At 43.5% G+C, this 26,338-nt stretch overlaps 2 protein-coding genes across 4 annotated transcripts in view; one reads left to right on the forward strand and one right to left on the reverse strand.

Annotated features, from left to right (window-relative positions):
- PI4KA (phosphatidylinositol 4-kinase alpha) overlaps positions 1 to 26,338 on the reverse strand; it is a 105,446-nt gene that overhangs the window by 52,509 nt on the left and 26,599 nt on the right. For both annotated transcript variants that reach the window (XM_061602491.1, XM_061602490.1), the window contains exon 20: positions 462 to 570. In XM_061602491.1, coding sequence (XP_061458475.1) covers positions 462 to 570 — 109 coding nt within the window. The remainder of the gene's footprint in view (positions 1 to 461; positions 571 to 26,338) is intronic.
- SERPIND1 (serpin family D member 1) lies at positions 353 to 24,500 on the forward strand. 2 transcript variants are annotated; one of them, XM_061602511.1, is made up of 5 exons: positions 353 to 607; positions 12,562 to 13,451; positions 18,808 to 19,081; positions 20,355 to 20,499; positions 22,200 to 24,500. In XM_061602511.1, the coding sequence occupies exons 2-5, from the start codon at positions 12,578 to 12,580 to the stop codon at positions 22,389 to 22,391; spliced, it is 1,485 nt and encodes a 494-aa protein (XP_061458495.1). In that variant the 5' UTR covers positions 353 to 607; positions 12,562 to 12,577; the 3' UTR covers positions 22,392 to 24,500. The 2 variants fall into 2 exon arrangements, with proteins under 2 accessions (XP_061458495.1, XP_061458494.1); XM_061602510.1 differs by lacking the exon at positions 353 to 607 and adding an exon at positions 3,397 to 3,432.

Here is a 26,338-nt window from a genome sequence, read left to right on the forward strand (position 1 = left end):
CTGTAGTTTGTTAAGGGTGTGGAGAGTCCCCTCACAGAGCTACAATTCCCAGAGCAGTTTAACAATCAATCCCTCTTGCCAGGGAACTCTAGCTCTGTGAGGGGAATAGGAGTCTCTTAACAATTCTCTGCACCCTTAAGGAACTGCAGTTCCCAGCATTCTTTGGGGAAAGCCACAACTGTTAAAGTGGTATAATAGTGCTTTAAATGTATTGTGCAGACAGGGCCCAACATGGGACAGAATTAGGCTGCTCGGTCCATCCCTTCTTGCGGGCTCCCTGTTGGAACTATGACAAGCAGTACCCCAGAAGAGTTCCCACTTCTTTTCCTCTGAAATTCTTTTGCAGTGATGTTTTTGGTAAATACATTCATTTAAATTGGGCAACAGACAGCTACTTGGCACATTCTCCTGCCCCTCCACTGGAGAGACCTTTTTCCTAATAAAAAGAAACCTCCTGCTACCTGAGCCTTCCACAGCAAATCCCATGAGCACCGAATACAGCCAGAAGTCGCGGAAGAGTTTCTGTAACCTGGGCTTCGCTTCCTTGATGGGTGGCAAGCGTCTTGTAAGCTAGCAGACAAGCAAGCAAACAACAAAAAAGGAAAAAGTAAGTTATCTATTTATTAATAAATAATTTATAAATTTATTTATAAACAGACTGATATTTCGATACTTGCAATCTTGCCTTTCCCACCGAAACATTAATCTAATAAAACTGCATATCATATCACTCCCCTTAAATATTAGATAGGTTCCATCTCTGTTATTTCTTTGGTGCCTATCGAAAACCTTCTTCTTTTGACAAGCCTTTTTAAGAAAAGACCTTATCCCAGTCTGCATCTGTGTTGGAATTGATTTTTAGACTTTTTTTTTTGTCAAGGTGTAAAGATTTATTTTAAAATATGTTTTAAAGATGTTTTTAAAGATGTTTTGCTTTTAAGATGTTTTTAGTGGTTTTTCTGCTGCCCGGGGCTCCTTCTAGGAGGAAGGGCAGGATATGATAGAATACAAACGATTCATAGGGTTGCCATAAGTTGTAATCGACTTGAAGGCATATAACAATAACTAATATAATATAATAATGAAATAATATAATTAATATAATAGTCCAACAGCCATCATGGTCCAGTGGATACCTCTGCAATGACTGGCCTTGGGTGAGTTATCATTTCTTGGCTTAACTGCATCATATAAATGCTGCTACTGATGATGATATAATAATAATAGTAATAATAATAAGAAACAGCAGCAGCAATAGTTTATCCTACTACAGAGATACGGAGTCTGCGGCCCTGTGACTACAACCCCCAATACCCCTGGCCAGCGCTGATGCTGATCCGAGCCAGAGTTCAGCAACCTCTGGTTCCCCACCCCTGCCCTACAAAGTTATTGTGAGAACAAAACGAACGGTTGCCAAATTTAAAGTACAATATTCGTTATAATAGCTAAGGTTCTCAAACTGCCTCAGCACACAAGGCATTTCAAGACGCATACATTTCATTGGGGAAGAGCATCTGCTTTGCATGCAGAAGGTCCCAGGTTCAATCCCCAGGTAGGGCTAGGAGGCCCCTTCTGAAAACCTGGACAGCTGCTGCCAGCCAGGGTAGACGACTGTGAGCCAGATAGAGCAATGGTCTGACTCAGTATAAGGCCGCTTCCTGAGCTCCTGTAACAGGTTAAATATACTTGCTACAGAGAAAACAGGCAAACGTTGACTACGACAGCAATATATCGCTCAGGGCACAAGGCTTGAAAGCTACATGTTCAACCCCTATCAACTCTGAAACTTTAAAGGTGATGGTCGAACAAAAATTGTATCCCATAAGTGAGAAGGTGCAATCCAAGACAGCTCAACCATGAGGTTAGGGAAGATCCCACTGCATCATCAAAAAGCCTACAAAATTTAGAAAAATAAGATGATCGAGAGGCAGATGTAAGAGACACTTGGCTAACAAGGAACATTCTCCCAACCTTTTTTTTTTTTTATCACAACTAAGTGACCTTTTTTAGACTTGATCCAACAATGGTTTCATGTATTTTTTTAAAAAGCCAAAAGAAGCCTTTTGGGGCTGCAAGTTTGAACAAAGGAAGTACTGAGGGGATGCTGAACCATTTCCCCTCAGCAGGTTTTTCCTCTCAAAAGGCACCCTCCCCAACCACCTTTCCACCTGTGGAAGAAAGACAGGGTGCTTGTATCTTTTTCCCTGTGGGGAGAAAAGCAAATTTGGAAGGGTTATTTTTAGTGGGGAAACGGATGAGGGGGTGGAGGGTTAAGTAGCCCCTCTGAACATCATTCAACTCAAACTTGCAGTCTTTTGATTAAAAAGAAAAGGGGTTGGTGGAAAGCATGGCATGTTTGGATTCAGTCACCCTGCCATGAAGATCTGTGTAAAATGCTTGTATGTGATGGGGACCATTTGTGTAAGGATTGTGCGTCAACACAACTGTAGAAAGGCCATTCTAAAGGTTCAGGGAGGGGCTCAGTGGTAGAGAATCTGCTTTGCATGGGTCTCAGGTAGGGCTGGGAATGCCCCATCTGAAACACTCAAACTGCTGCCAATCAGCATAGACAATACTGAGCTAAATGGACCAATGGTTTGACTCGGTATAAGGCAGCTTCCTATGTTCTATGGTTTGCTGAACCAGGGCTGTGGAGTTGGTACGTCAAACCTTCGACTGTGACTCCTCTATTTTTCTACTGTCCGACTCCAACTGCTTCATAAATGGCAAATGTATATTCAGAGCCTGGAAAAGTTACTTTTTTGAACTACAACTCCCATCAGCCCCAGCCAGCATGACCACTGGATGGGCTGATGGGAGTTGTAGTTCAAAAAAGTAATTTTTCCAAGCTCGTATATTAAGTTATTAATATTCATAAATTAATATTAATATTAAAATATCAATTTTATTTTGAAGCCGGAGTCGGTACATTTCTACTGACTCTGACTCCACCCAAAATTGCTTCCGACTCTGACTCCACAGCCCTGTGCTGAACATTATGCTGGTCCCTGATCTTACAATTAATCTCTGTTGAGCCTCAATGGGAAAACAATTGGAAATGACTCATTACAGCCAAAAAGTTAAATAACCTGTAAATCCAACAGAAGCTGATGGTGCAGTTAACAACAGTTCATCCTGATAGATCATTTAGAGCTGACAAAGACCCCAAAATGTGTCGAAATGAATGCTAAGGCAAAGATCTCTTCTACCTTTAATTATAAAACTAAAAAAAATATTCAAGAGAGCAGAAAGTCAATTGGCAGAGATAGCAAATCAACTTATGGGATTTTGGCTGACAAGATAAGCTTAGAAGTGATTGATTTACAGCTTATTTACTTTAGCACATACCCATACACCAAAGTTCACAGTTAAATATTTTCATCTGCCTTATTGAAGGTACTCTTCAAATCGTACTGTTTGGCAACAGAGGAGGTAAGAAATATTTCTCCCTTTAGAAGACTAACTTTAAAAAAAAGTATTTCTGGACTTGGGGGGTGGGGCAGAACAACGTATGAACCCCCTGAAAAGTCACCGCATGAAGAGGCCAGAATACACCTGCAACTTATTAATGGAAATTCTATTGCAACAGAGGGTCAAGCAAGCCTGCAACAATTTACTATTGCAGCAAAATGACTAGACTAATAAAAGACTAAGGCTGCAATCCTAAACACACTTACTGGGAAGTAAGCCCCATTAGACACAGTAGAACATACACACACAGTGAGTAAACACACACAGGATTGCGCTATAAAATTGTTGCCTGTCTCTAGTACAAGGGCTGAATGGGTCTTCACTGCATGTGTAAGGATAAAATATATGTGTTTTTTGAGATCTTAGATTCATTTTGAAATTCAGCCCTGCAATATTTGGCTGTGTAATGGATGAGGGCTTTGCTGTCATTTATTATTAAAAATTTATTGGGGGGGATTCTCAAGAAATGTATGGACATGGATCTAGAGAAAGGTAGTCCAATTCTGTACAAATGCAGAAGCTTTTCTGCTCCCCTCCCACCCCGTCATTTCTAGTGACAACTTCCTACGGCCCCCTGAAACCCTCCCCACAAAAAGATATGGTCTAGAGACCAAGGGACTGCTGGCAGATTGTAATGTTCAGCGACCATTGTCAACCCCAGTGCATGTGCTCGCACATATATGGGAGGGGGGCAGAGAAAGTGTTTTGTATGCATGCACATATGTATCTCGAATAAAGACAATGTTTTTTAAATTAAATAATAACTGGAAGTTCAAAAGTTGGAAGTCGATCACGAGCACTGGAAGACACCAGAAAAGTTCAACCCAAATCATTTTTTGGACAAGGAGAGAAAGACTAGAGAACAATTTTTGTCATTTGGAGCAGGGTCTCAGCTGTTTTGGGGTGAGGATCCCAGTCTTCACCTTCTTCAGCAGCCTGATGAAGGGATCTGAATTCCAGCTGCCGGAAGGTGTGAAAGAACGTGTCAGAGAACCTATAGTCGGGTTGATAATGCATTCCCATCCTTGTAAGATTTGTGCTCTTCCCCACTACAGTGCATTGTAAACGATAAAAATAATTAAACCAGCAAATTGTATGTGGCTGTACATTTCTACCTCATTCCTTTTCAATTGATCCAACATTCTGGGTTGATTTGCTGAACTCATCCTGTGTTAGAACATTTGCACCTTATCAGAAATTGAGGCAGATCTTGGATGTAGTTGGTTGCAGAGGCTGCAGTTTTGTACACAGTTAATTGGGGATGTAATCTTACTGAGCACAGTTTTTAAAGTGTTTTATTGTAAGCTGTATCGTTTTAATGTTTGATGTTTCCCGCCCTGGGCTCCTTTGGGAGAGAGGGATCCAAATAAAGTAAAATTAAAAAAAATGAAATGTAATGTCTAGAAGCTTATTTATTTAAAGCAAGGATGTGGAACCTGTGGCTCTCCGGATGCGCTTGGACTCCACTTCTCATCAGCCCCGGCAAGCACAGCCGATGGTCAGGCACGATGGGAGATGTATAGTCCCACATTTGGAGGGCTACAAGTTCTCCATCCCTGTCGTAGATACTACCTCCAAGCCCCATCCCGTTCTCTGTTCATTGGCTCCTGTTTCTCTTGTTATGTGCTTTCAAGTCGATTAAGACTTACGGCGACCGTATGAAGCAGTGACCTCCAAAAGCACCTGTCATGAACCACCCTGTTCAGATCTTGTAAGTTCAGGTCTGTGGCTTCCTTTATGGAATCAATCCATCTCTTGTTTAGCCTTCCTCTTTTTCTACTCCCTTCTGTTTTTCCCAGCATTATCGTCTTTTCTAGTGAATCCTGTCTTCTCGTTATGTGTCCAAAGTATGATAACCTCAGCTTCATCACTTTAGCTTCTAGTGATAGTTCTGGTTTAATTTGTTCTGTTGTTGTTGTTATGTGCCTCCAAGTCAACTACGACTTATGGCGACCCTATGAATCAGCAACTTCCAAGAGCATCTGTCATGAACCACCCTGTTCAGATCTTGTAGTGTTGTTGTGTTGTTCTAACACCCAATTTGTCTTTTTCGCAGTCCATGGTATCCGCAAAGCTCTCCTCCACCACATTTCAAATGAGTTGATTTTTCTCTTATCTGCTTTTTTCACTGTCCAACTTTCACATCCATACATAGAGATCGGGAATACCATGGTCTGAATGATCCTGACTTTAGTGTTCAGTGGTGCATCTTTGCATTTGAGGACCTTTTCTAGTTCTCTCATGGTGGCCCTCCCCAGTCCTAGTCTTCTTCTGATTTCTTGACTATTGTCTCCATTTTGGTTAATGACCGTGCCAACGTTTTGATAATCCTTGACAAGTTCAGTGTTGGCTACTTACAAATCCTTCCCACTTTTGCCTGAACAACCGGCTAATTTTACCATCTATGTATTTTAGCCACTACCTTCCCTGCCTCCTTCTACCTGGTCCAAGCTGGCTGGCTTCTTCCCTCCAGAATCTACACGAGGCCTTTGCCTTGGTCAGGAGGGAACCTGATTCTGAAATCCTTCTCATTCTTCTTCCTAGGGACCAACACCGACTCCTCATTTATTTACTAAAAATCTTCATATAAGCATCCAAAGTAACTCATTAAAAAACCCACACATACATATAACACAACTTAAACTCAACATCATCATAATTACTTATAATCTCTTCATTTCGGCACAGTGAAGACATTGGTCAAAAACTGGTCGTTAAGTACATTTACCATGTGAAATAAAGTTACATCTGCATTAGGGTGGAAATGAAATGTTTTACAACTCTGTAGACTCTGCTGTGTAATTCTTGATGCACAGTTGCCTGGATGTGCTTGGGAAGGTGTGTGTTCCTTCCAGATAATTTTTTTAGTGTGTGCATCAGGATTGGCTGACATACTGTCTTGCCTCCTCAAGCGCTTATGGGTGCTGTATACTCTCCTAACATATTGACTTCGATGGGCAACTAGCCAGCCTTTCATGAAGACTTCGGTCCAACGGGACGGATAAGGGTCACTTCTATAAGAAGTGTCTTTGCTACTGATGTGTGGATTGGACTATGCTTTGGAAGGCCCATCTTTCATTATAAAGGAAACACCTTTTGAGAACACAGGATTTAAAAAAAAATCAACCTAAATTATGGTTCTAATCCACAGACTCACTGGTGGGGTTTTTTTGTCCGTTTTTTGGCATCCCAAGTCACTTGTTCGCCATTCCCCTTCGTTGTCCCCTTGCTCAGATCTCCCTCATAAGAACATAAGAACATAAGAAGAGCCTGCTGGATCAGGCCAGTGGCCCATCTAGTCCAGCATCCTGTTCTCACAGTGGCCAACCAGGTGCATGGGGGAAGCCCGCAAGCAGGACCCGAGTGCAAGAACACTCTCCCCTCCTGAGGCTTCCGGCAACTGGTTTTCAGAAACATGCTGCCTCTGACTAGGGTGGCAGAGCACAGCCATCACGGCTAGTAGCCATTGATAGCCCTGTCCTCCATGAATTTGTCTAATCTTCTTTTAAAGCCGTCCAAGCTGGTGGCCATTACTGCATCTTGTGGGAGCAAATTCCATAGTTTAACTATGCGCTGAGTAAAGAAGTACTTCCTTTTGTCTGTCCTGAATCTTCCAACATTCAGCTTCTTTGAATGTCCACGAGTTCTAGTATTATGACAGAGGGAGAAGAACTTTTCTCTATCCACTTTCTCAATGCCATGCATAATTTTATACACTTCTATCATGTCTCCTCTGACCCGCCTTTTCTCTAAACTAAAAAGCCCCAAATGCTGCAACCTTTCCTCGTAAGGGAGTCGCTCCATCCCCTTGATCATTCTGGTTGCCCTCTTCTGAACCTTTTCCAACTCTATAATATCCTTTTTGAGATGAGGCGACCAGAACTGTACACAGTATTCCAAATGCGGCCGCACCATAGATTTATACAACGGCATTATGATATCGGCTGTTTTATTTTCAATACCTTTCCTAATTATCGCTAGCATGGAATTTGCCTTTTTCACAGCTGCCGCACACTGGGTCGACATTTTCATCGTGCTGTCCACTACAACCCCGAGGTCTCTCTCCTGGTCGGTCACCGCCAGTTCAGACCCCATGAGCGTATATGTGAAATTCAGATTTTTTGCTCCAATATGCATAATTTTACACTTGTTTATATTGAATTGCATTTGCCATTTTTCCGCCCATTCACTCAGTTTGGAGAGATCTTTTTGGAGCTCTTCGCAATCCCTTTTTGTTTTAACAACCCTGAACAATTTAGTGTCGTCAGCAAACTTGGCCACTTCACTGCTCACTCCTAATTCTAGGTCATTAATGAACAAGTTGAAAAGTACAGGTCCCAATACCGATCCTTGAGGGACTCCACTTTCTACGGCCCTCCATTGGGAGAACTGTCCGTTTATTCCTACTCTCTGCTTTCTGCTTCTTAACCAATTCCTTATTCACAAGAGGACCTCTCCTCTTATTCCATGACTGCTAAGCTTCCTCAGAAGCCTTTGGTGAGGTACCTTGTCAAACGCTTTTTGAAAGTCTAAGTACACTATGTCCACTGGATCACCTCTATCTATATGCTTGTTGACACTCTCAAAGAATTCTAATAGGTTACTGAGACAGGACTTTCCCTTGCAGAAGCCATGCTGGCTCTGCTTCAGCAAGGCTTGTTCTTCTATGTGCTTAGTTAATCTAGCTTTAATCATACTTTCTACCAGTTTTCCAGGGACAGAAGTTAAGCTAACTGGCCTGTAATTTCCGGGATCCCCTCTGGATCCCTTTTTGAAGATTGGCGTTACATTGGCCACTTTCCAGTCCTCAGGCACGGAGGAGGACCCGAGGGACAAGTTACATATTTTAGTTAGCAGATCAGCAATTTCACATTTGAGTTCTTTGAGAACTCTCGGGTGGATGCCATCCGGGCCCGGTGATTTGTCAGTTTTTATATTGTCCATTAAGCCTAGAACTTCCTCTCTCGTTACCACTATTTGTCTCAGTTCCTCAGAATCCCTTCCTGCAAATGTTAGTTCAGGTTCAGGGATCTGCCCTATATCTTCCACTGTGAAGACAGATGCAAAGAATTCATTTAGCTTCTCTGCAATCTCCTTATCGTTCTTTAGTACACCTTTGACTCCCTTATCATCCAAGGGTCCAATCGCCTCCCTACATGGTCTCCTGCTTTGAATGTATTTATAGAATTTTTTGTTGTTGGTTTTTATGTTCTTAGCAATGTGCTCCTCAAATTCTTTTTTAGCATCCCTTATTGTCTTCTTGCATTTCTTTTGCCAGAGTTTGTGTTCTTTTTTATTTTCTTCATTCGGACAAGACTTCCATTTTCTGAAGGAAGACTTTTTGCCTCTAAGAGCTTCCTTGACTTTGCTCGTTAACCATGGTGGCATCTTCTTGGCCCTGGTGGTACCTTTTCTGATCTGCGGTATGCACTCCAGTTGAGCTTCTAATAGAGTGTTTTTAAACAACTTCCAAGCATTTCCGAGTGATGTGACCCTCTGGACTTTGTTTTTCAGCTTTCTTTTTACCAATCCCCTCATTTGTGTGAAGTTTCCTCTTTTGAAGTCAAATGTGACCGTGTTGGATTTTCTTGGCAATTGGCCAGTTACATGTATGTTTAATTTAATAGCACTGTGGTCACTGCTCCCAATCGGTTCAACAACACTTACATCTCGCACCAGGTTCCGGTCCCCACAGAGCATTAAGTCCAGGGTTGCCGTCCCTCTGGTCGGTTCCATGACCAACTGGTCTAGGGAATAGTCATTTAGAATATCTAGAAACTTTGCTTCTTTGTCGTGACTGGAACACATATGCGGCCAGTCTGTGTCCGGGTAGTTGAAGTCACCCATTACTACCACATTTCCTAGTTTGGATGATTCCTCAATTTCATATCTCATCTCAAGGTCTCCCTGAGCATTTTGATCAGGGGGACGATAGATCGTTCCCAGTATTAAGTCCCTCCTGGGGCATGGTATCACCACCCACAACGATTCTGTGGAGGAGTCTGCCTCTTTTGGGGTTTCGTGCTTGCTGGATTCAATGCCTTCTTTCACGTATAGAGCGACTCCGCCACCAATACGTCCTTCCCTGTCCTTCCGATATAGTTTATATCCAGGGATAACCATATCCCACTGGTTTTCTCCATTCCACCAGGTCTCCGTTATACTCATTATATCAATGCTCTCCTCTAAGACCAAGCACTCCAGTTCTCCCATCTTGGTTCGGAGGCTCCTAGCATTAGCGTACAGGCACTTGTAAGCAGTGTCTCTCTTCCAGTGTCTTTGACACTTGTGGTTTGGCCTGTGGTAATTTTGCTCTTCTGAATTTATATCCTGTGCCCCTGCTCTCACAATGCCTACTTCTAGGCCTACCCCTTTTAACATTTCATCATTTCTTTGGTTTTTATCCCAGGGGGGAGGTTTATTCCAAACCAGACCTTTCTCAGCTCCTGTTGGGTTTCCCCCCTCAGTCAGTTTAAAAGCTGCTCTGCTACCTTTTTAATTTTAAGTGCCAGCAGTCTGGTTCCATTCTGGTTCAAGTGGAGCCCGTCCCTTTTGTACAGGCCCGGCTTGTCCCAAAATGTTCCCCAGTGCCTAACAAATCTAAACCCTTCCACCCGACACCATCGTCTCATCCACGCATTGAGACTGCAAAGCTGGGCCTGTCTGGCTGGTCCTGCGCGTGGAACCGGTAGCATTTCAGAGAAAGCCACCTTGGAGGTCCTGGCTTTCAGCATCCTACCTAGCAACCTAAATTTTGCTTCCAGGACCTCACGGCTGCATTTCCCCATGTCGTTGGTGCCAACATGCACCACGACCACTGACTCCTCCCCAGCACTGTCTACCAAACTATCTAAATGACGGGCGATATCCGCAACCTTCGCACCAGGCAGGCAAAACACCTTGCGGTCTACACACCCATCACACACCCCACTGTCTATGTTCCTAATGATCGAATCACCCACTACAAGGATCCCTCCACCCCCTAGAGATATATCCTCGGCACCAGAGGATAGCTGCTCATCCCCCAAGGAATGGGTCCCTTCTAAGGGATCGTTTCCCTCTTCCTCAACTGGATGCTCTCCTTCCCCGAGACCATCGTTCTCCATGATAGCAGGAGAGCTATCATCGCTGGAGTGGGACACAGCTATAACGTCCCTGAAGGCCTCCTCCACACACCTCTCTGCCTCTCTCAGCTTTTCCAGGTCTGCCACCTTGGCCTCAAGGAAATGAAGTCGTTCCCGGAGAGCCAGGAGCTCATTGCACCGAGAGCACACCCACAACTTCTGTCCAACAGGCAGATAGTCGTACATGCTGCAGGCTGTTCAAAACACTGGAAAGCCCCCACACGCCTGCTGGCTTCTTACCTGCATAGTTTTGTTTAAGGTTTATTACGTCAATAGGTTGGAGACTGTGGTTTAGTTGAGGTCAGGGAACAGAAGGGCAGAGTGGGGGGCCCTGGCCTCCTCGCCCTGCTGCCGAACTCGCTCTGCTGCTTCACTCGCCTTGACGCTTCATCAGCTGGGGCTCCCTCTAGCTCATCCCGCCCAGTTCATGTTTTCCTGAATCAGCTATTTGCTTAACTGTGTGCAAAGTGCCTTATTCCAGGAAAGCAACCATATTTGTAATGTGCAAGAAGCGTCCGTACTTGTTTCTGCTCATTCAGCAAATGCAAAGGAATTACCCCTTACAGAATCTTGAAGATGTGAATGCTGAATTTCTTACTCCCCCACCCCAAATGGAAGCTAATATACAGATGGGTCCGTGCATGGCTTCATGATGATAAACATGGAGACATCCTGGCTCTATTTAAATCGAACTAGAAGCCTGCCGTCAAGTCACTGGCACGTTAGTTCGATATGTAAACGTTCAGCCTCTTGGCTTCCATTGTGCCTGCCGGGTTGCCCACAGTTGGCAGAATCCCTCTGTCAAAGCCTAGGCTCTTGACCCCCAATGTCCCTGTTCCCCAGTCAATCCTGCAATGGGAAAGATCTTTACCAGAGAACCACTGCCAGCCAGAGGAGAAGACACAGTACTGGGCTTCAAGGGCAAGTAGTCGGGGCAAGTATAAGCCAACTTCCTAAGTTCCTCCCCTTGTTCAATCCAACTTCCTTCTTTTTGGATGTATGGAGGTAGGTAGGTAGGTAGGAAGGGGGTCAATATACTGATGTTCACAAGAAGAACCCTATGTGCAGCCAGGAAACGTGATAAATCAGAGATCCCAAACACAGGTAACAGCCCCCTTTGGACTTTCCCTTTTCAACATAGGAAGGTCAGGGACTGAGGATTGAGAGAAAGATTTGTTTATTTTTATTTTATTTTAAATATTTCTATCCTGCCCTTCTACAACAGGGCACTTAGGGCGGCCCACAATGAAATCATACACAATAAAAAACATTAAAACAGAAAAATACATAAAATACAGTTAAGAAATATAGGGGAGTAATATTAAAAGGGACTAAAGAGGTAAAGCTACAAAGGGGGGAGGAAATAAGATCAGTTTCAGGCTATGCCTTCAGAGATGTGGAGGACAAGCGTAGCCCCTACATGACTTAGGCTGCATCCAAAGTAGCCCTAAGTAATAAGTTCTCAGTTAGTGCAAGGATTTATGCTTGTTCAGATGAACTTTCTCCCCCTCTCCTCCTCACAGCTGTTCTGGGTTTTTCCCCAAACCTCTGAAGCAGATCTGGGGAAGGCATGGAGCACACTTGGGGGGAGGAAGGCGGAAGTTCTGTTGTGCAAACATAAATCCTTCCACTAACAGAAGAAGTGCATTGGATACAGTCCTTGATATTCGCTTTTTAGGCGGGCATAAAGATTAGGCTAAGGTGACCCACAGCTGAGTGGAAATCTGAACCGAATTCTCCCCAGTTTTAGTCCAACTACACCACACTAGCGGGTGACCACACAATCCTATGGCGTGTTTTCTATGAAGTAACTCCCAGTTGTGCTCAGTGGGACTTTGTCACTGGTTGTGTGCATAGGATCACATCCTTCATATACTTTTTAGGGGAACAGTTTTCCAGGCATGCTTCCTCATGTATAAATGTCCTAGCTCCAGAGTGTCTAATTGTGATGTTTTGACCCTTCCAGGGTGTCGCTTCTCAAGATGAATCTGCTGCTCCGCTCAGTTGTCTTCTCTCTTACTGTAACATTTGCACTGTGTGGAATCAAAAGTCTACAAGAGCATTTTGAACAACTCAGCGAAGCTCAGTCTGTCCATCCTCGTGGGCTCCACAGTAATGGAACTCTTAGCACAACTAATCTCTCGCCTGAGTTTCACCAAGAGAATACGGTGACCAATGACTTGAGTGTCGAAGAAGAGGAGGAGGAGGACTATCTTGACCTCGACAGACTACTAAGAGAAGATGAGGACTACTTTGACATAATTGATGCTCCAGATCCCATTTCTGAGTTCAAACAAGGGAATATTCTGGAACTTTTCCAAGGAAAAACCAGGATCCAGCGCCTGAATATCCTCAATGCAAACTTTGCCTTCAACCTTTACCGGAGTCTGAAGGACAAAGCCAACTCCTCAGATAACGTGCTTTTGGCTCCAGTTGGCATTTCTACAGCCATGGCTATGATTTCATTGGGACTCAAAGGTCAAACCCAGGAGGAAGTATTGGCTTCACTGGGCTTCAGAGAGTTTGTGAACGCCAGCTCCAAATATGACATTATGACCATTCACAACCTCTTCCACAAACTCACTCACCGGCTCTTCAGGAGGAATTTTGGCTACACGCTCAGGTCTGTCAACGACCTTTATATTCAGAAACAATTCCCTGTCCTCAGCGAATTCAAAAACAACATGAAAAGCTACTACTTTGCCGAGGCTCAACTGGCCGACTTCTCGGACCCAACCTTCATTGCCAAAGCCAACGAGCGCATTTTGAAGCTCACCAAGGGGTTAATAAAGGAAGCTCTTGTGCATGTACACCCAGCCACAGTCATGATGGTTCTCAACTGCTTGTACTTTAAAGGTAAAGAAGCAAACATGGAGCAAAGGCAGCTGCACACAAATGCACAGTGTCAGAGATTACCAAACATAACCCTAACCTCTACATTAAAAAGTAAAGAGAGAAAGACAGAGTGGCCGGTATCACAAGGCAACTGATCAGGGCCAGTCTTGCTTTTAACAACTGCAATCCTCTTATCTTGAGATAAGTTCTGTATAGCGTGCTATTTTAATCAGCTTTACAGAAAACCATCTCAATCCATCGATCAAAGCATATAAATTACCTGCTAAGAACATAATTGACCAAACGTTATTGGTTTCCAGAAAGACAGATTCCAGTTTCTCACATCATATGGCTATGGGTCATAACAGATGTGACAGGAGAGATCTGTAGCATTTTTTAAAAAGTGTTTATAGGAGCTGCTGGGACAATTTTGATCAACACTATGACTAGGGAAGAATGGAAATTAATCTTCCCCCCCAAAGCCATTTTCCTTCTTAAAAGCCTTGGGATAGCTTTTATGATGAGCTTACGAGGGACTTGATAGGGGCAGCCACAGGAAGGCAGCCACTGAAAAGTCCACTGCATGCATGGAAGCAACCTTGCATTCAGGGGAAGGTCTGCAGCTCAGTGGAAGAGCATCTGCCTTGCATGTAGAAGATTCCCAGGTTCAACCTGCAGCATCTCCAGGTTGGGCTGGGAGAGGCTTCATACACACCATACACTTAAAGAACATTTGAAGTACATGGCTTCCCCCTAAGAAGTGTAGTTTACCCCTCACAGAGCTACAATTCCCTTAACGAACAACAAGATTCTTTGGGGGAAATCATGTGCTTTAAATGTACGGTGAATCAGCCTAAATGTTGCTCCTAGGCTTCTCAAGGAAACAAAGAGCAATAAAAAGAGACTCTCCTGATGTGCTCATCCATAAATCCATGAAGAAGAGTGCAAATAATGTGCCTTTGCTTCTTTTCCTCCCTGCTTCGCAACCACGGGATGGTAATGAAGGAGTTTCAATGATAGCAAAGCAAACGCCCAAGGCAAGAGGTCTAAGAAGTGATCATTCATTTAAATTTGTATTCCCATTCATAAAAACACACAGAGCGGCTGCTTGTGTACTGTGGGAAGAATCTCCTTTTGTCTGACCTGCCCCTGTCCCTAATCTAAATTATAATATAGGAGAAGGCAAAAAAAAAAATCTCTGTACCTGTTTATTCATAGCTTAATATGCTTTATCAAGCTCTCAACAGTGTTTTGTTTTGTTTGCAAGTTAAAAGGCCTGAGCATTTTGGTCTCTTTTGGAAGCAAGTGTTCCAAGCCCTGGATCATTTTGGTAATTTTTTAGATTCAATAATTTAGTGGCATTTATATACTGCTTAATATTTAAAAACCTTTCATCTGTAAGGGTGTTTTTCTTGTTGTTGTTTTGAGATAGGGTGACCAGAAATGTGTATTTTAATGTGGCCACTCCATGGCTTTTTATAATGGGATTATATCTGCATAAGAGGCAAAAATATGTGAAACTAGCTAAAATTGTGCTTGTTTCTGATGTGTAAATCAGTGCAGAAAGAATATGTGACAGCAAATTCATTCTGTCCTCTTAGATCAGAAGTGGAGAACCTTTGACCCTCCAGATATTGCTGAACTACAACTCCTATTGGCTCTAACAAGCAAGGCCAATAACCAGGGCTGATGGGAGTCATAGTTCAGCAACTTCTGGAGGGCCAAAGGTACCCCACACCTGTCTTAGAATGAAAATTCAGGAGCCTGCAGAACTAGAGCATGTGAATAGGATGGGATTTTTTCATGGATTTTTTGTTCACAAGTAAAATATGAACCATATAAAACAGACTGCCTTCAAGTCGATCCTGATTTATGGCTACCCTTATGAACAGGGTTTTCATGGTAAGCAGTATTCAGAGGGGGTTGACCATTGCCTCCCTCTGAGGCTAGTCCTCCCCAGCTGGCCTGGGCCTGCTCGGCTTGCCACAGCTGCACAAGCCAGCCCCTTCCTTGTCCGCAACTGCCAACTAGGGGGCAACTGGGCTCCTTGGGACTATGCCGCTTGCCCACGGCTGCACAGGTGGCAGTGCACGTAACCCCTGAGCCACTCCCTGTGGGGTGATCTTTAGCTGGCCCTTGACGCCTAGGAGACACGAGCGGGGATTTGAACTCACAGACTCTGGCCTCCCAGCCAGGCTCTCCTCCCCACTGTGCTATACCAGCTGTCATGTAAACATACTGGGTTGTGTTCAGCCAAGTCCTACTCAGAGTAGACCCACTGAAATTTATGAATCTAAGTTAGTATGTCTATTAACTTCAGTGTGTCTACTCTGAGTAAGAACAGCATTGAATACAACTCATTGCTACCGTATACCTTCAGACATTTGTCCATCCAGCTCAGCCTCATCTAACAGCAGCAATCCAGAATAGGAACTTTTCTGGCCCTCTTATGTGTGGGGGTAGACTCACTCAGGCCCTTAATTTTTGTTGCAACAAAAACAGTGCCTCTGGCTGACTCGTTCTAAAATCATTACGTGTGTCTCATTTCCACAACATACCCAACTCCTCTTAACTGGAGACGCCAGGGGCTGGACCTTAGACCTTCTATAGGTAAAAGGTGTGAACCAGTTAACAAATCAAAGAAGCTACATTTTGATGAATCTGAACAGAAACTGAGCCCAAATGTCCCTGCAGTCTATCCTGCTTTCTGGATACACTGGGTTATTTTGGGTGGTGTTTTTTTTTTTGCCATGTTGGATCTTTATCACATAATAGCATCAGAACAACACCATCTACTCCTTATGTCATAATTTTTTTGTTTCTAATAGCAAAAGAGTCTTACATCACCTTAAAGACTAACAAATTTGCTATGGCATAAGCTTTCATGGACTGCAATCCGCTTCATCAGACACATGAAGCATAATCAATCCTCAGTTGACAGGTATATAAGCCTGGGTGTAAAGGGGAAAAAGTGTAAAAGTTGGAGCTAAATGGTGATGAAATGCAAAAAGTACACTCAGTTGCAATTCAGTTTAGAGCTTAAATGTATGCAGCATTGGCTTAATATCACAAATTACTGCTGTTGATGGGGTCACTGTGCTTGTGTTTGGTCACATTTAAGCTCTAATTGAATTATCACTAACTGTATTTTTTGCATTTCATTGCCAATTAACTCCAACTTTTACATTTTTCCCTTTATACTGACCAACATGTATGCCAGCTGCGAACTGAGGATTACGAGTCATGCATCTGATCAAGCGAACTATCCTAGTCCACCATAGCTTAAGCTTAAAAGGTCTTTTAAGGGTCCACAAGATTTTTGCTGCAACAGACTAGCACAGATGCCCCTCCTGAAATTAGCTGTTTATGATTCCACCTTTGATTTAGCCACCAGAGCATGCAGCTTATTCACATGGCCACATTTGTCTGCCGTGAGTAGCTATGAGTGTATCCCAGCAGCCTATATTTTATACCGAGTGCCTATAGCGAAGCAGCTGGTTGTTTAAAACAAGGCAGAGCTGAGAAATTATGCAAGTTTATAAAAAAATCTAAACAGCAACTAATTTTTAAAAAGCCCTGCTAGATCAGACATTGGCCTGGTTCATACATCATAAGCAAGCCAAGATATGGCGTACCAGGACCACACAAACATCATGCCTCCCAGCAAGGAACCTGTACCTCTTTCATCCCCCACAGTCCATTTAGAACAGTGCAGTGGCTAACCCAAGGTTTGGTTTGGCTTAGCATGTCTTCCAAACCCTTAATCGTGGTTAAGATCTCTCCTCCTTAACCATGGGACAAACCCTGGCTACAGATCATGGTTGAAGAGGACAGACCTTAGGTACAATCCCAGGTTTGGACAACACACTACGCCAACCATTAAGAACACAAAATGGATCAGACCAGTGGCTCACCTAGTCCAGCATCCTATTCGCACAGCGGCCAACCAGATGTCCATTATGGGATGCTTACAAGCAGGACCTGAGCACAAGAGCACTCTCTCCCCTTGCGCTTTCTAGCAACTGGTATTCAGAAGCATGTTGCCTCCGACTATGAAGACAGAGCATAGGCATCATGGCTAGTAGCTCCTGATAGCCATATCCTCCATCCAAGTTGGTGGCCATCAACCTTGGCTCAGCTGCCACACTGTACTGTCTAAAAAGATTGGTGAGGAGCAAAGCAGGCGCAAGCTCCTCTCCAAGAGTCAGCGCAGTCCCAGCAAACCATACTTTGGCTTAGCATGGTGTGTGAATGAGGCCTGAACTTCCATCTAGTCCAGCATCTTATTCATTGTTGTGGCTAGGCATATGCCACAAGCAGGGCCATAAAGGCAGCCTACCTTGCCTACCTTTAGTTGTTGGTCTCCATCAACTTATACTGCCTCTGAACCTGGAAGCTGGACAATCTTTGTTGCTAGACTCGTCCTCCATGAATTTATCTAATCCCCTTTTAAAGCCCCCTAAGCTAGTGGCCATCTGTATGCTTTGTAACAGGGAATTCAATAAATTAAAATGAATATACCCATGAGTTTATGCCATTATCCACCAGTTTCTGCTTGCAAGAAGGCTGAATATTCAGATTTGCTGCTGTAAACGTTAGACCTTTCGGCATCGGCTAACCCTTATTTTTTATGCATGATTAGGAATATAGGAAGCTGCCTTGTACCAAGTCAGACAATTGGTCTGTCTAGCTCAGTTCTGTCTACACTGACTGGCAGTGAGCTCTCCAACGTTTCAGGCAGGAGTCTATCCCAACCCTACCTGGAGATGTTGGGACTGGACCTGGGACCTTCTGCATGCAAAGCAGATGCTCTACCAGTGAGATCCGGACTAAACAGTGCTCAACACCAGCATGTATTTTAATCAGAGCTTGGAAAAGTTACTTTTTTGAACTACAACTCCCATCAGCCCTAGGCAACATGGCCACTGGATTAGGCTGATGGGAGCTGTAGTTCAAAAAAGTAACTTTTCCAAGCTCTGATTTTAATACAACTGCTGTGGAGCGCATGTAAATTACAGTTTCCTGAGGCTTTGGACAACATCCAGTTTTTAAATGATATTTTAGTGAATTCTCTCCATCGTGTTGTGGTCTTTGTTTAATTGTTTTAAATATAGACAGACAGATAGTGCTAAAAAAAACTGAGGTGCCAGTACTCATATCATGGCAAAAGTGCTGTGGAAGCCAGCACTAACCGGTTCTTGTACTGGCAAGTACTGACACAAACGAAACCACAGACAGAACTGCCAATGCTGTCTGAAGACTGCTTTCAAAATTTTCCTATAGAAATCCCCTCGGTTACCTGCGATTGTACCAGATGGTAACTCTTTCCCTTCCGCAGCTACGTTTGATGTAGTAAGTTTTCCCACTGTGTTCACAGGAACCTGGGAGAATAAGTTTCCCGTGGAACTGACACACAAGCGCACGTTCCGTCTGAACGAGAAAGAGACGGTGAAGGTCTCCATGATGCAGACCAAAGCCAATTTCCTGGCCACTGTAGACAGCGAGCTAGACTGCGGCGTGCTGCAGCTGCCCTACGTGGGAAACATCAGCATGCTGATTGTGCTGCCGTATAAGCCGTCGAGCATGAGGACACTAGAGAAGCAACTGACTCCCCAGGTGGTGGAGAGATGGCAGAAAAGCATGACTAACAGGTAATCCCGTTGCCCTGGATTTTGTGTCTTTCCTAATGACCTCTTACTCCTTGGTACAAATTGCCTATAAGAAGATACACATTATTGCATCAGAATGTCAAACTCTATTGTAGCCAAATTACTGTAATTCGGTTTATTTATTTATTTCAGTGTATACACAACGCTTTTCTCACGAGCGGCCTCAAAGTGGCTCATGTGCAAATAAATAAGCTGCATCATTGCAAATGCAAATGAAATCACAATTAACATAATTAAATATCAGCAAACATCAATATCAGTAATAAAGCTGCAATATAACCTACCCGTACACTACGTTCAAGATCAAAGGCCCTCCTCTGGGTGCCTACTCCGAGGGAAGCTCGGAGAATGGCAACAAGGGAGAGGGCCTTCTCAGTGGTGGCCCCTAAATTATGGAATGATCTTTGTGATGAGGTGCGCCTGGCGCCAACACTTATCTTTTCGGTGCCAGGTCAAGACTTTCCTCTTCTCCCAGGCATTTTAGCATGTGTTCTATACTGTTTTAAATTTTTAAACTGTGTTCTAAATTGTTTTTTAAAAGATGTATTTTAAATTGTATTTGTTTTTAGTTATTGTAAACCGCCCAGAGAGCTTTGGCTATGGGGCGGTATACAAGTATAATAAATAAATAAATATAAAACCATAATATCAGCAATATCAGTAATAAAACCACAAAATCAATGCTCCAGAACTATCTAACCATAACCACCAAGAGCTAGAGAAAACAGGTAAATTTCATTGAACAGTGAACTCCCAACAGCAACGTGGTCAAACACGCCTCCAGAAGCGTACACCAAAACTGAAGCACCTCTACCATACTAGCGTCCTACTAGTGTTAGTCTTATTCAGAGGAGACCCACTGAAAATGGACATGCCTACCTAGGCCTATTCATTCCAGTGGGTCTACTCCAGCTATAACTACGTTGGATATAAGCCGTTGTATTCAGTGCTCATCCTACTCAGAGTAGACCCAGTAAAATTAATGGCCCTAACTTAGTCACGCTCCATAATTTTAATGGGTCTACTCTGAGTAAGACTAGCATTAGATACAAGCTATTGTGCACATGCCCCATCCCAAGTGGAATTTTGGGACTCGTATGCAACATGGAAGTTCTGAAAATGTCAGCTCTCCATTGGGCGGGGGGAGAGAACAGTATGAACTCTGCACAAGAAGCCTCCAACACTGCATAATATGGATAAAAAGCATTCTGCAGTCTTCGCCTGAGTTAATTAAACTCTGTTTTGACCTTCCTAGGACAAGAGAAGTAGTGCTACCTAAATTTAAGCTGGAGAAGAGCTATGAGTTGATAGAGTATCTGAAAACACTGGGAGTAAATGAGCTGTTCACCCGTAACGGCAACTATTCGGGGATATCAGAAGAGAGAATCAAGATTGAGAAGGTAATTAGCTCTAGCACAAACTGGAACTCCTACTGAGGATGGCACTGTACTACACAGAGAAAAAAGTACACCCAGGGCAAGCCATCCTCCCCACCACCATCATCTCTCACTCCATCCTATTGTTTCAAGCGTTTCCCTCCCCAGCCAGTCTCATTTTTAGCATCAGAGCAGGCCTAGAAGAAGAGTTCTCCAGGCAGAAGAACAGAGATTGCTTTGCTCCCCTTACCTGCATGTTCCGTTTTACATAAAACTAGCGGCCTTGCACCTGGCGTTGCTCGGGAATTTTAAGACACAAAAAAAATTAGTGCATTTTCTAAATTGGCGGTTAAAACTCAATTCAGTTTTGAATGATTCAGTCCACCACCTTGATTCAAAATGGAGTCCAACTGTATCGAGAGATGAAAACCTGCTCCTTGCTCTCAGGGATCATCATGCACAATTTGCTTATGATATCTTCAGAGGTGTCCAAATGCATAGCAAACAAACCAACAATTTTCCAAAAACTAAGAGTATTTGAGATGCCCACCTAACCCTGACTTTATATGTGTGACTGGGCAAACACATGAATGGCTGCCCCGTAAGTACCCAGCAGAAAAGAGCCCCAGAGATTTCAGCTGAATGCTTCCCATCAGTATTCACATCTTTGGCACCCAGCAACCCAGAATCTTCCCAACACCAAGAAACTAGCATCCACCCAAGCTTGTCCAGCACCCTCTAGATCCAGTCCCACCCACCCAACAAGATTCCAGATCATCACAAATGAAGCACTGATGAGCCCAGGCAGGAGCCTTGAGAACAGGAAAGTGCCTGAATGGCAACTCATGCCTTGGCCCTTTGGAAGCAGGTGCCCTCAGCAAACAGGCCATGGGAATGAGATCCTAGAAAGCCGCTGTCAGAGAATACTAGATGAACAGGAGAGTAGTCTGTCTGATCTGATGTGTGGCAGATTCCTAAGCAAGGGCAGTTCAAGAGGAGATGAAGCATGAAAGTTCTCTTGGCTGACTAATATTTAAATGAGGAAGGGAGAACCTGTGGCCCTCCAGAGGACTGACCCTCAGCATCCCTGGCCATTGGCCATGCTGCCTGGGGCTGAGGAGAGATGGAGTCCAATAACATCTGCAGGGCCAGAAGGTTACCCATTCCTGATTTTAAAGGCATCGGTTAGAATCAGACCTCTTTGGGGGCCACAACTCTGTTGCTGGGCTCCTGGCTATCTGAGGCTTGACCATCAGCAACTATCTCTGGTGTCCTGGCTCCCCATCAATCTGCAATCATCGGTCAGCTTCTAGATATACTGGCTTCAACTCTTGCTTGGATTATGACCCACTGTCGCTCAGCAGGCCTAGCTATTTCCAGGTCTGCCAGGGCCCCAAAGCAGAAACCAGGAAGCCACAGCAACAAGAGGAGTCAGTGTTACAGAGATTGTTAGGGGAAGGGCTGTAAGCTCAGAGGTAGAGCATCTGCTTTGCATGTAGAAGGTCCCGGGTTCAATGCCCAGCATCTCCAGGGAAGGCTGAGTGTGCGCCCTGGCTGGAATCCTGAACAGCCGCTGTCAGACAATACATACCTAGAAGGGAACAATTGTCTGACTCTGCGGAAGGCAACTTCCTGAGTTTCTGGCCAGTTCAGATAGCCAAGATGAGGTTTCTGTGCTTCTGCTGCACGCTTGTGTCCCCTAACATCCCCTCTTCTGTTTACAGTTCAACCATCAAGGGACTATTACAGTGAACGAAGAAGGCACCGAGGCTGCATCTGTGACCACTGTAGGCTTCATGCCCCTTTCAGCTCAAATCCGCTTCATCGTTGACCGCCCTTTCCTGTTCCTCATCTACGAGCACCGCACCAGCTGCTTGCTTTTCATGGGAAGAGTTGCCAACCCGAGCAAGATGTAAGAGCAGAGGAGCTTCCAAGAGGAGCACATCTAGGCAACCTTAACGCATTCTAAATATAACCATTTTTAATATGCCAATGAAGTGTGTGTTTAGTCACGAGAGCTATCGGATGAAAAACGCTATGGCACCCAAATGAAAGATGATTTAGCTACAATTCGTAAAGGTAATTGTTGCTATAAAGAACCAAACGCCCTGTTCTGTTTCAACCAAAGCAATGTGGAGGCCAATGGCACTGGCTTGGCAATCTTGGCGAATGTTTTCATGGAGAGCAAATAGAAATTGGCTCCACTGAGCTTCAAAAAAGGCAGACTTAGTAAGCAACAAGCAGCTTTTCAGTTACTGAAAAAGGATGCAGTCCATGTTCTTCCCAGGTGGCCAAAGAGATTAAAAACTTCAATGGAATGGTCGTTCTATTCTTCAGTAATATTAAAACTGAATGAGACCAAAATGGAATGTTGACCAGGAAAATTAAGTTGGGTTGCACTTAAAGCTTGATGAAACACAAGGGTGCTACACAAATTCTTTAGGAGTGAGTGGGAGAGATGCCCAGAAAACTAGGAGGAAAACAGGATTCCCTCTTAGGGAGATTAACCTGGACCAACTACAGAGAAAGATAGCTGGCTAGGTGCTATAAATACCGTCAGAAAGCCCTAACAGCATAAAACAGAAGGGAAAAAGGTCTTACATTTCTGGAACTTGGGATCAGAGATTGAGAGATGACACAGTCCTATACAAAATATTACAAAATCCAATGTTGCAATAATGGAGGAGAATGTATAAAATAGCTGGACTGGTTTCACATTCAGCTGAACACAGGAAGCTGCCTTAACCCCAGTCGGATCCCTTGGTTCAGGTGTGGGGAACCTTTGCCCCCCCCCAGATGTTGCTGAAATACAACTCCCATCAGCCCTAGTCTTTGGTCATGCTTGCTGGGGCTGATGGGAGGTGCAGTTCAGCAACACCTGGAAGGCCAAAGGATCCCCACACTTGCCTTTGTTCATCTACCCTAGTCTCGTCTACTCTAATTAGAAGTGGCTCCCCACGGTCTCAAGAGAGAAGGGATTGCTGCTCAAGGGTCTTTTTACCCGGACATGCCAGGAATTTAACATGGGGCCTTCTGCATGCAAAGTAGGTGTTCCACCACCAAGATGGGGCTCCCTTCCTATTAACGTGTGCAAAGCCCGATAAACACATATAATGATTAAGGAAAACAAAGACTTATTGCCATGGTTATGTGACAACACTGCCAATGTCAGCATCTGAATTATCAGTTAATGGGCTTGCGCTACAGTAATTTCCATTTACTTTGGAATTCAGAGCTTGATGCTTGCAACATTCATATGTACTGTACACCCACTTTTTTTTAGAAAAAGGCTATACTGTAAAACCAGTCCCTAGAAATTATTGGCTTGGATCAAGGGATGCCTTGTGTGAGCAGAAACGCACTGCTGTTTGTTCAAGGCTGTCCCACTTAATTCTGCCCATTTCCTCATCCTGCTGTTGTCGCACCATCCCTTGCCTTTTGGGGGGAAGAGTGCAGCAGGGAGTTAGTGGGAAGGGAGCCAGGAAAGTCCTCTTGGGCAAGCAGCATCCTGCTCGCCCACCTCTGGATCCAACCTATTAAACTGCAATTCTCCCCATTTTCTACACAAAAGCACCGCACATAACTTCACGATGAGTAAGATGCATCTCTACAGAGGACACAGACTCAATAGCAGAAAATAAAATAGAGACCACTCAGTTCAGAGCTGAACGGCAAGAGAAGGAACACAGCTGCATTATTTTTGGGGATCTAGATGTAGCTTAACAGTATTGTTTTGCAAGAAAGCATACACTAATTTTCACTCTCTAAAGCTACCTGTTTGAGGCAAGAACAAATCTGCACTTTGGACAGTATAGTTGGTGCACTGACAATTATGCAACCCAGAGAGGTCCTGGTCCCTCACAGAAGTACAAGCAGTCATGTACACATGCAAAGATTGTTCCTACTTTATTTTTAAAGAGATATTATGAGAATGCTTGGTGCTAAAAAAATGCAATTATCTCTGAGAATATCAGCATAATTATAAGGTTCCTTCATATTTAATAAAAGGCTGTGCTGAAAACCTGGATGTGGATACTGCATGCAGATTTTATTTTCTTTAGTGCCAATGCGATTTGGAGTCCTGCCCACTGGTCTTATGATGTAGGAAGCTCTACCAATGTGAAATGCAATTTAAGTTGCCTTTTCTATATGAAAATGTGGACAACAGTCAGCCAAGTGTAAGCACGTGCCTCATTTATTTATTTATTTTATTTATTAAGTTTATATACCGCCCCATAGCCGAAGCTCCCTGGGCGGTTCACAACAGTCAATATCAAAATACAATAAAACACATATTTAAAACAATTCAAACAACATTAAAAATGAATCAGTATAAGCACAATGTTTTCTATTTTAAATGGACACAGCTTTTTACTATGATAAAGTTTCACCTCTTCATCCAGCATGCTGGGCTAAAAAGCTGTCTGTGGATGGAAGTCTATGAACCAGACATGACTGCAGCCTGTGGCAGTCCATCATGTCCCTTTTAATCTCCTTTGCACTCTGCTTTCTTGTCCACTACCCTGGTTCTAAACAAAAAATGACTTCAAGTTTCAAATGTATCATTGTACAACTTGTTCAGAGATTCTGAAAGGGGGAAAACACACAGGGGATCCCAGAAAGTTGTCTGAACCCAGACTACGCCCAAGTATTATCTAAGGACTGCCCAGCAGCCCTAGAAAAAAACCCAACATTTAACAGACATAGTACAGATGTCTAACATGGAGAGCAATGGAAGCAAGCAACCAAACGACAACACAATATCATTATTTGAAACTAGCACTGCACTGAAGAGCTAAATGGTAGTAGACAGTAGAAAAATCATGGGCCTGAGCTCTTCTCTCAAATGCCATACAGTTCTTTTTTCCATGAGGTACTGTATAAAGTTATATAGTATTAATAGTTATTCTATAGAAATAGAAGAGGACAACGAAAAGGGAAGAACAAGAGCCCTATTCTGAAAGCTTCGAGAAATGAAAGAGAAATTTAAAGCAAGAGTAGGGATGTTGAATAATCAACAGGGGAACACACTGACTGACCGAGATGAAATAAAAGGAAGATGGAAGCAATACACTGAAGAACTCTACAAAAGAGATGCCAGGATGACAGATTCATTCATGGAGGAACCGTATGATGGAGAACCAGAAATTTTAGAATGTGAGGTGAAAGCTGCTCTTAAAATACATGGAAGAAACAAATCACCAGGAACAGATGGCCTACCAATAGAGTTGCTACAAGCTACGGAGACTGAATATGTCCAAATTTTGAGAAAAATTTGTCAAGAAATATGGAAAACTAAACAATGGCCCACAGACTGGAAGCGTTCAATATACATCCCAATTCCAAAGAAAGGAGATCCCAGGGAATGCAATAATTATTGAACTATTGCCTTAACATCCCATGCAAGTAAAGCAGAGGCTTTTTTCTCTCCTCTTGGCCAAAGCATGCTCGATATGCACAAGTGCAGATGGTTGTTGGTTTCTTTTCTTCTTAATGTGACAGTGGTCTTTGTTCAAGACAACGCTGGTACAAGAAAATTCAGCAACTCAAAGTAGTGCACAGAACAACTCTTTCCAAAAGGTAGGCTTCATATAGGATTTTCTAAATAGCTACAAACGGCGATATGGATCCATGAGAGCCCTAGCTCAAAGACAGGACAACCCCCCCCCCCAATTTTTGCCAATTCTATCCTATAAGCTGAAGCCACTAATACCACATACATGGGATAATTTCTTTGTTGGTGGAAAAACAGGTACAAATGCACACACTGATCCATGTAAAGATGATGCATTTTTTGTTTATAAGTATGTGCTAATCATCTCCCGAACACAGTCCTGCATCAAAAGAGGAGCTCATATGTTCT

Source organism: Rhineura floridana, chromosome 19 (genome assembly GCF_030035675.1).
Source record: "Rhineura floridana isolate rRhiFlo1 chromosome 19, rRhiFlo1.hap2, whole genome shotgun sequence".
NCBI lineage: Eukaryota > Metazoa > Chordata > Lepidosauria > Squamata > Rhineuridae > Rhineura > Rhineura floridana.

Bases quoted from the DNA above. Each gene is read 5' to 3' on its own strand.
- SERPIND1 (XM_061602511.1), top strand. From the start codon at position 12,578: ATGAATCTGCTGCTCCGCTCAGTTGTCTTCTCTCTTACTGTAACATTT. The intron at 13,452-18,807 runs GTAAAGAAGCAA...CTGTGTTCACAG, and splicing joins CAACTGCTTGTACTTTAAAG to GAACCTGGGAGAATAAGTTT. The intron at 20,500-22,199 runs GTAATTAGCTCT...TTCTGTTTACAG, and splicing joins AGAGAATCAAGATTGAGAAG to TTCAACCATCAAGGGACTAT.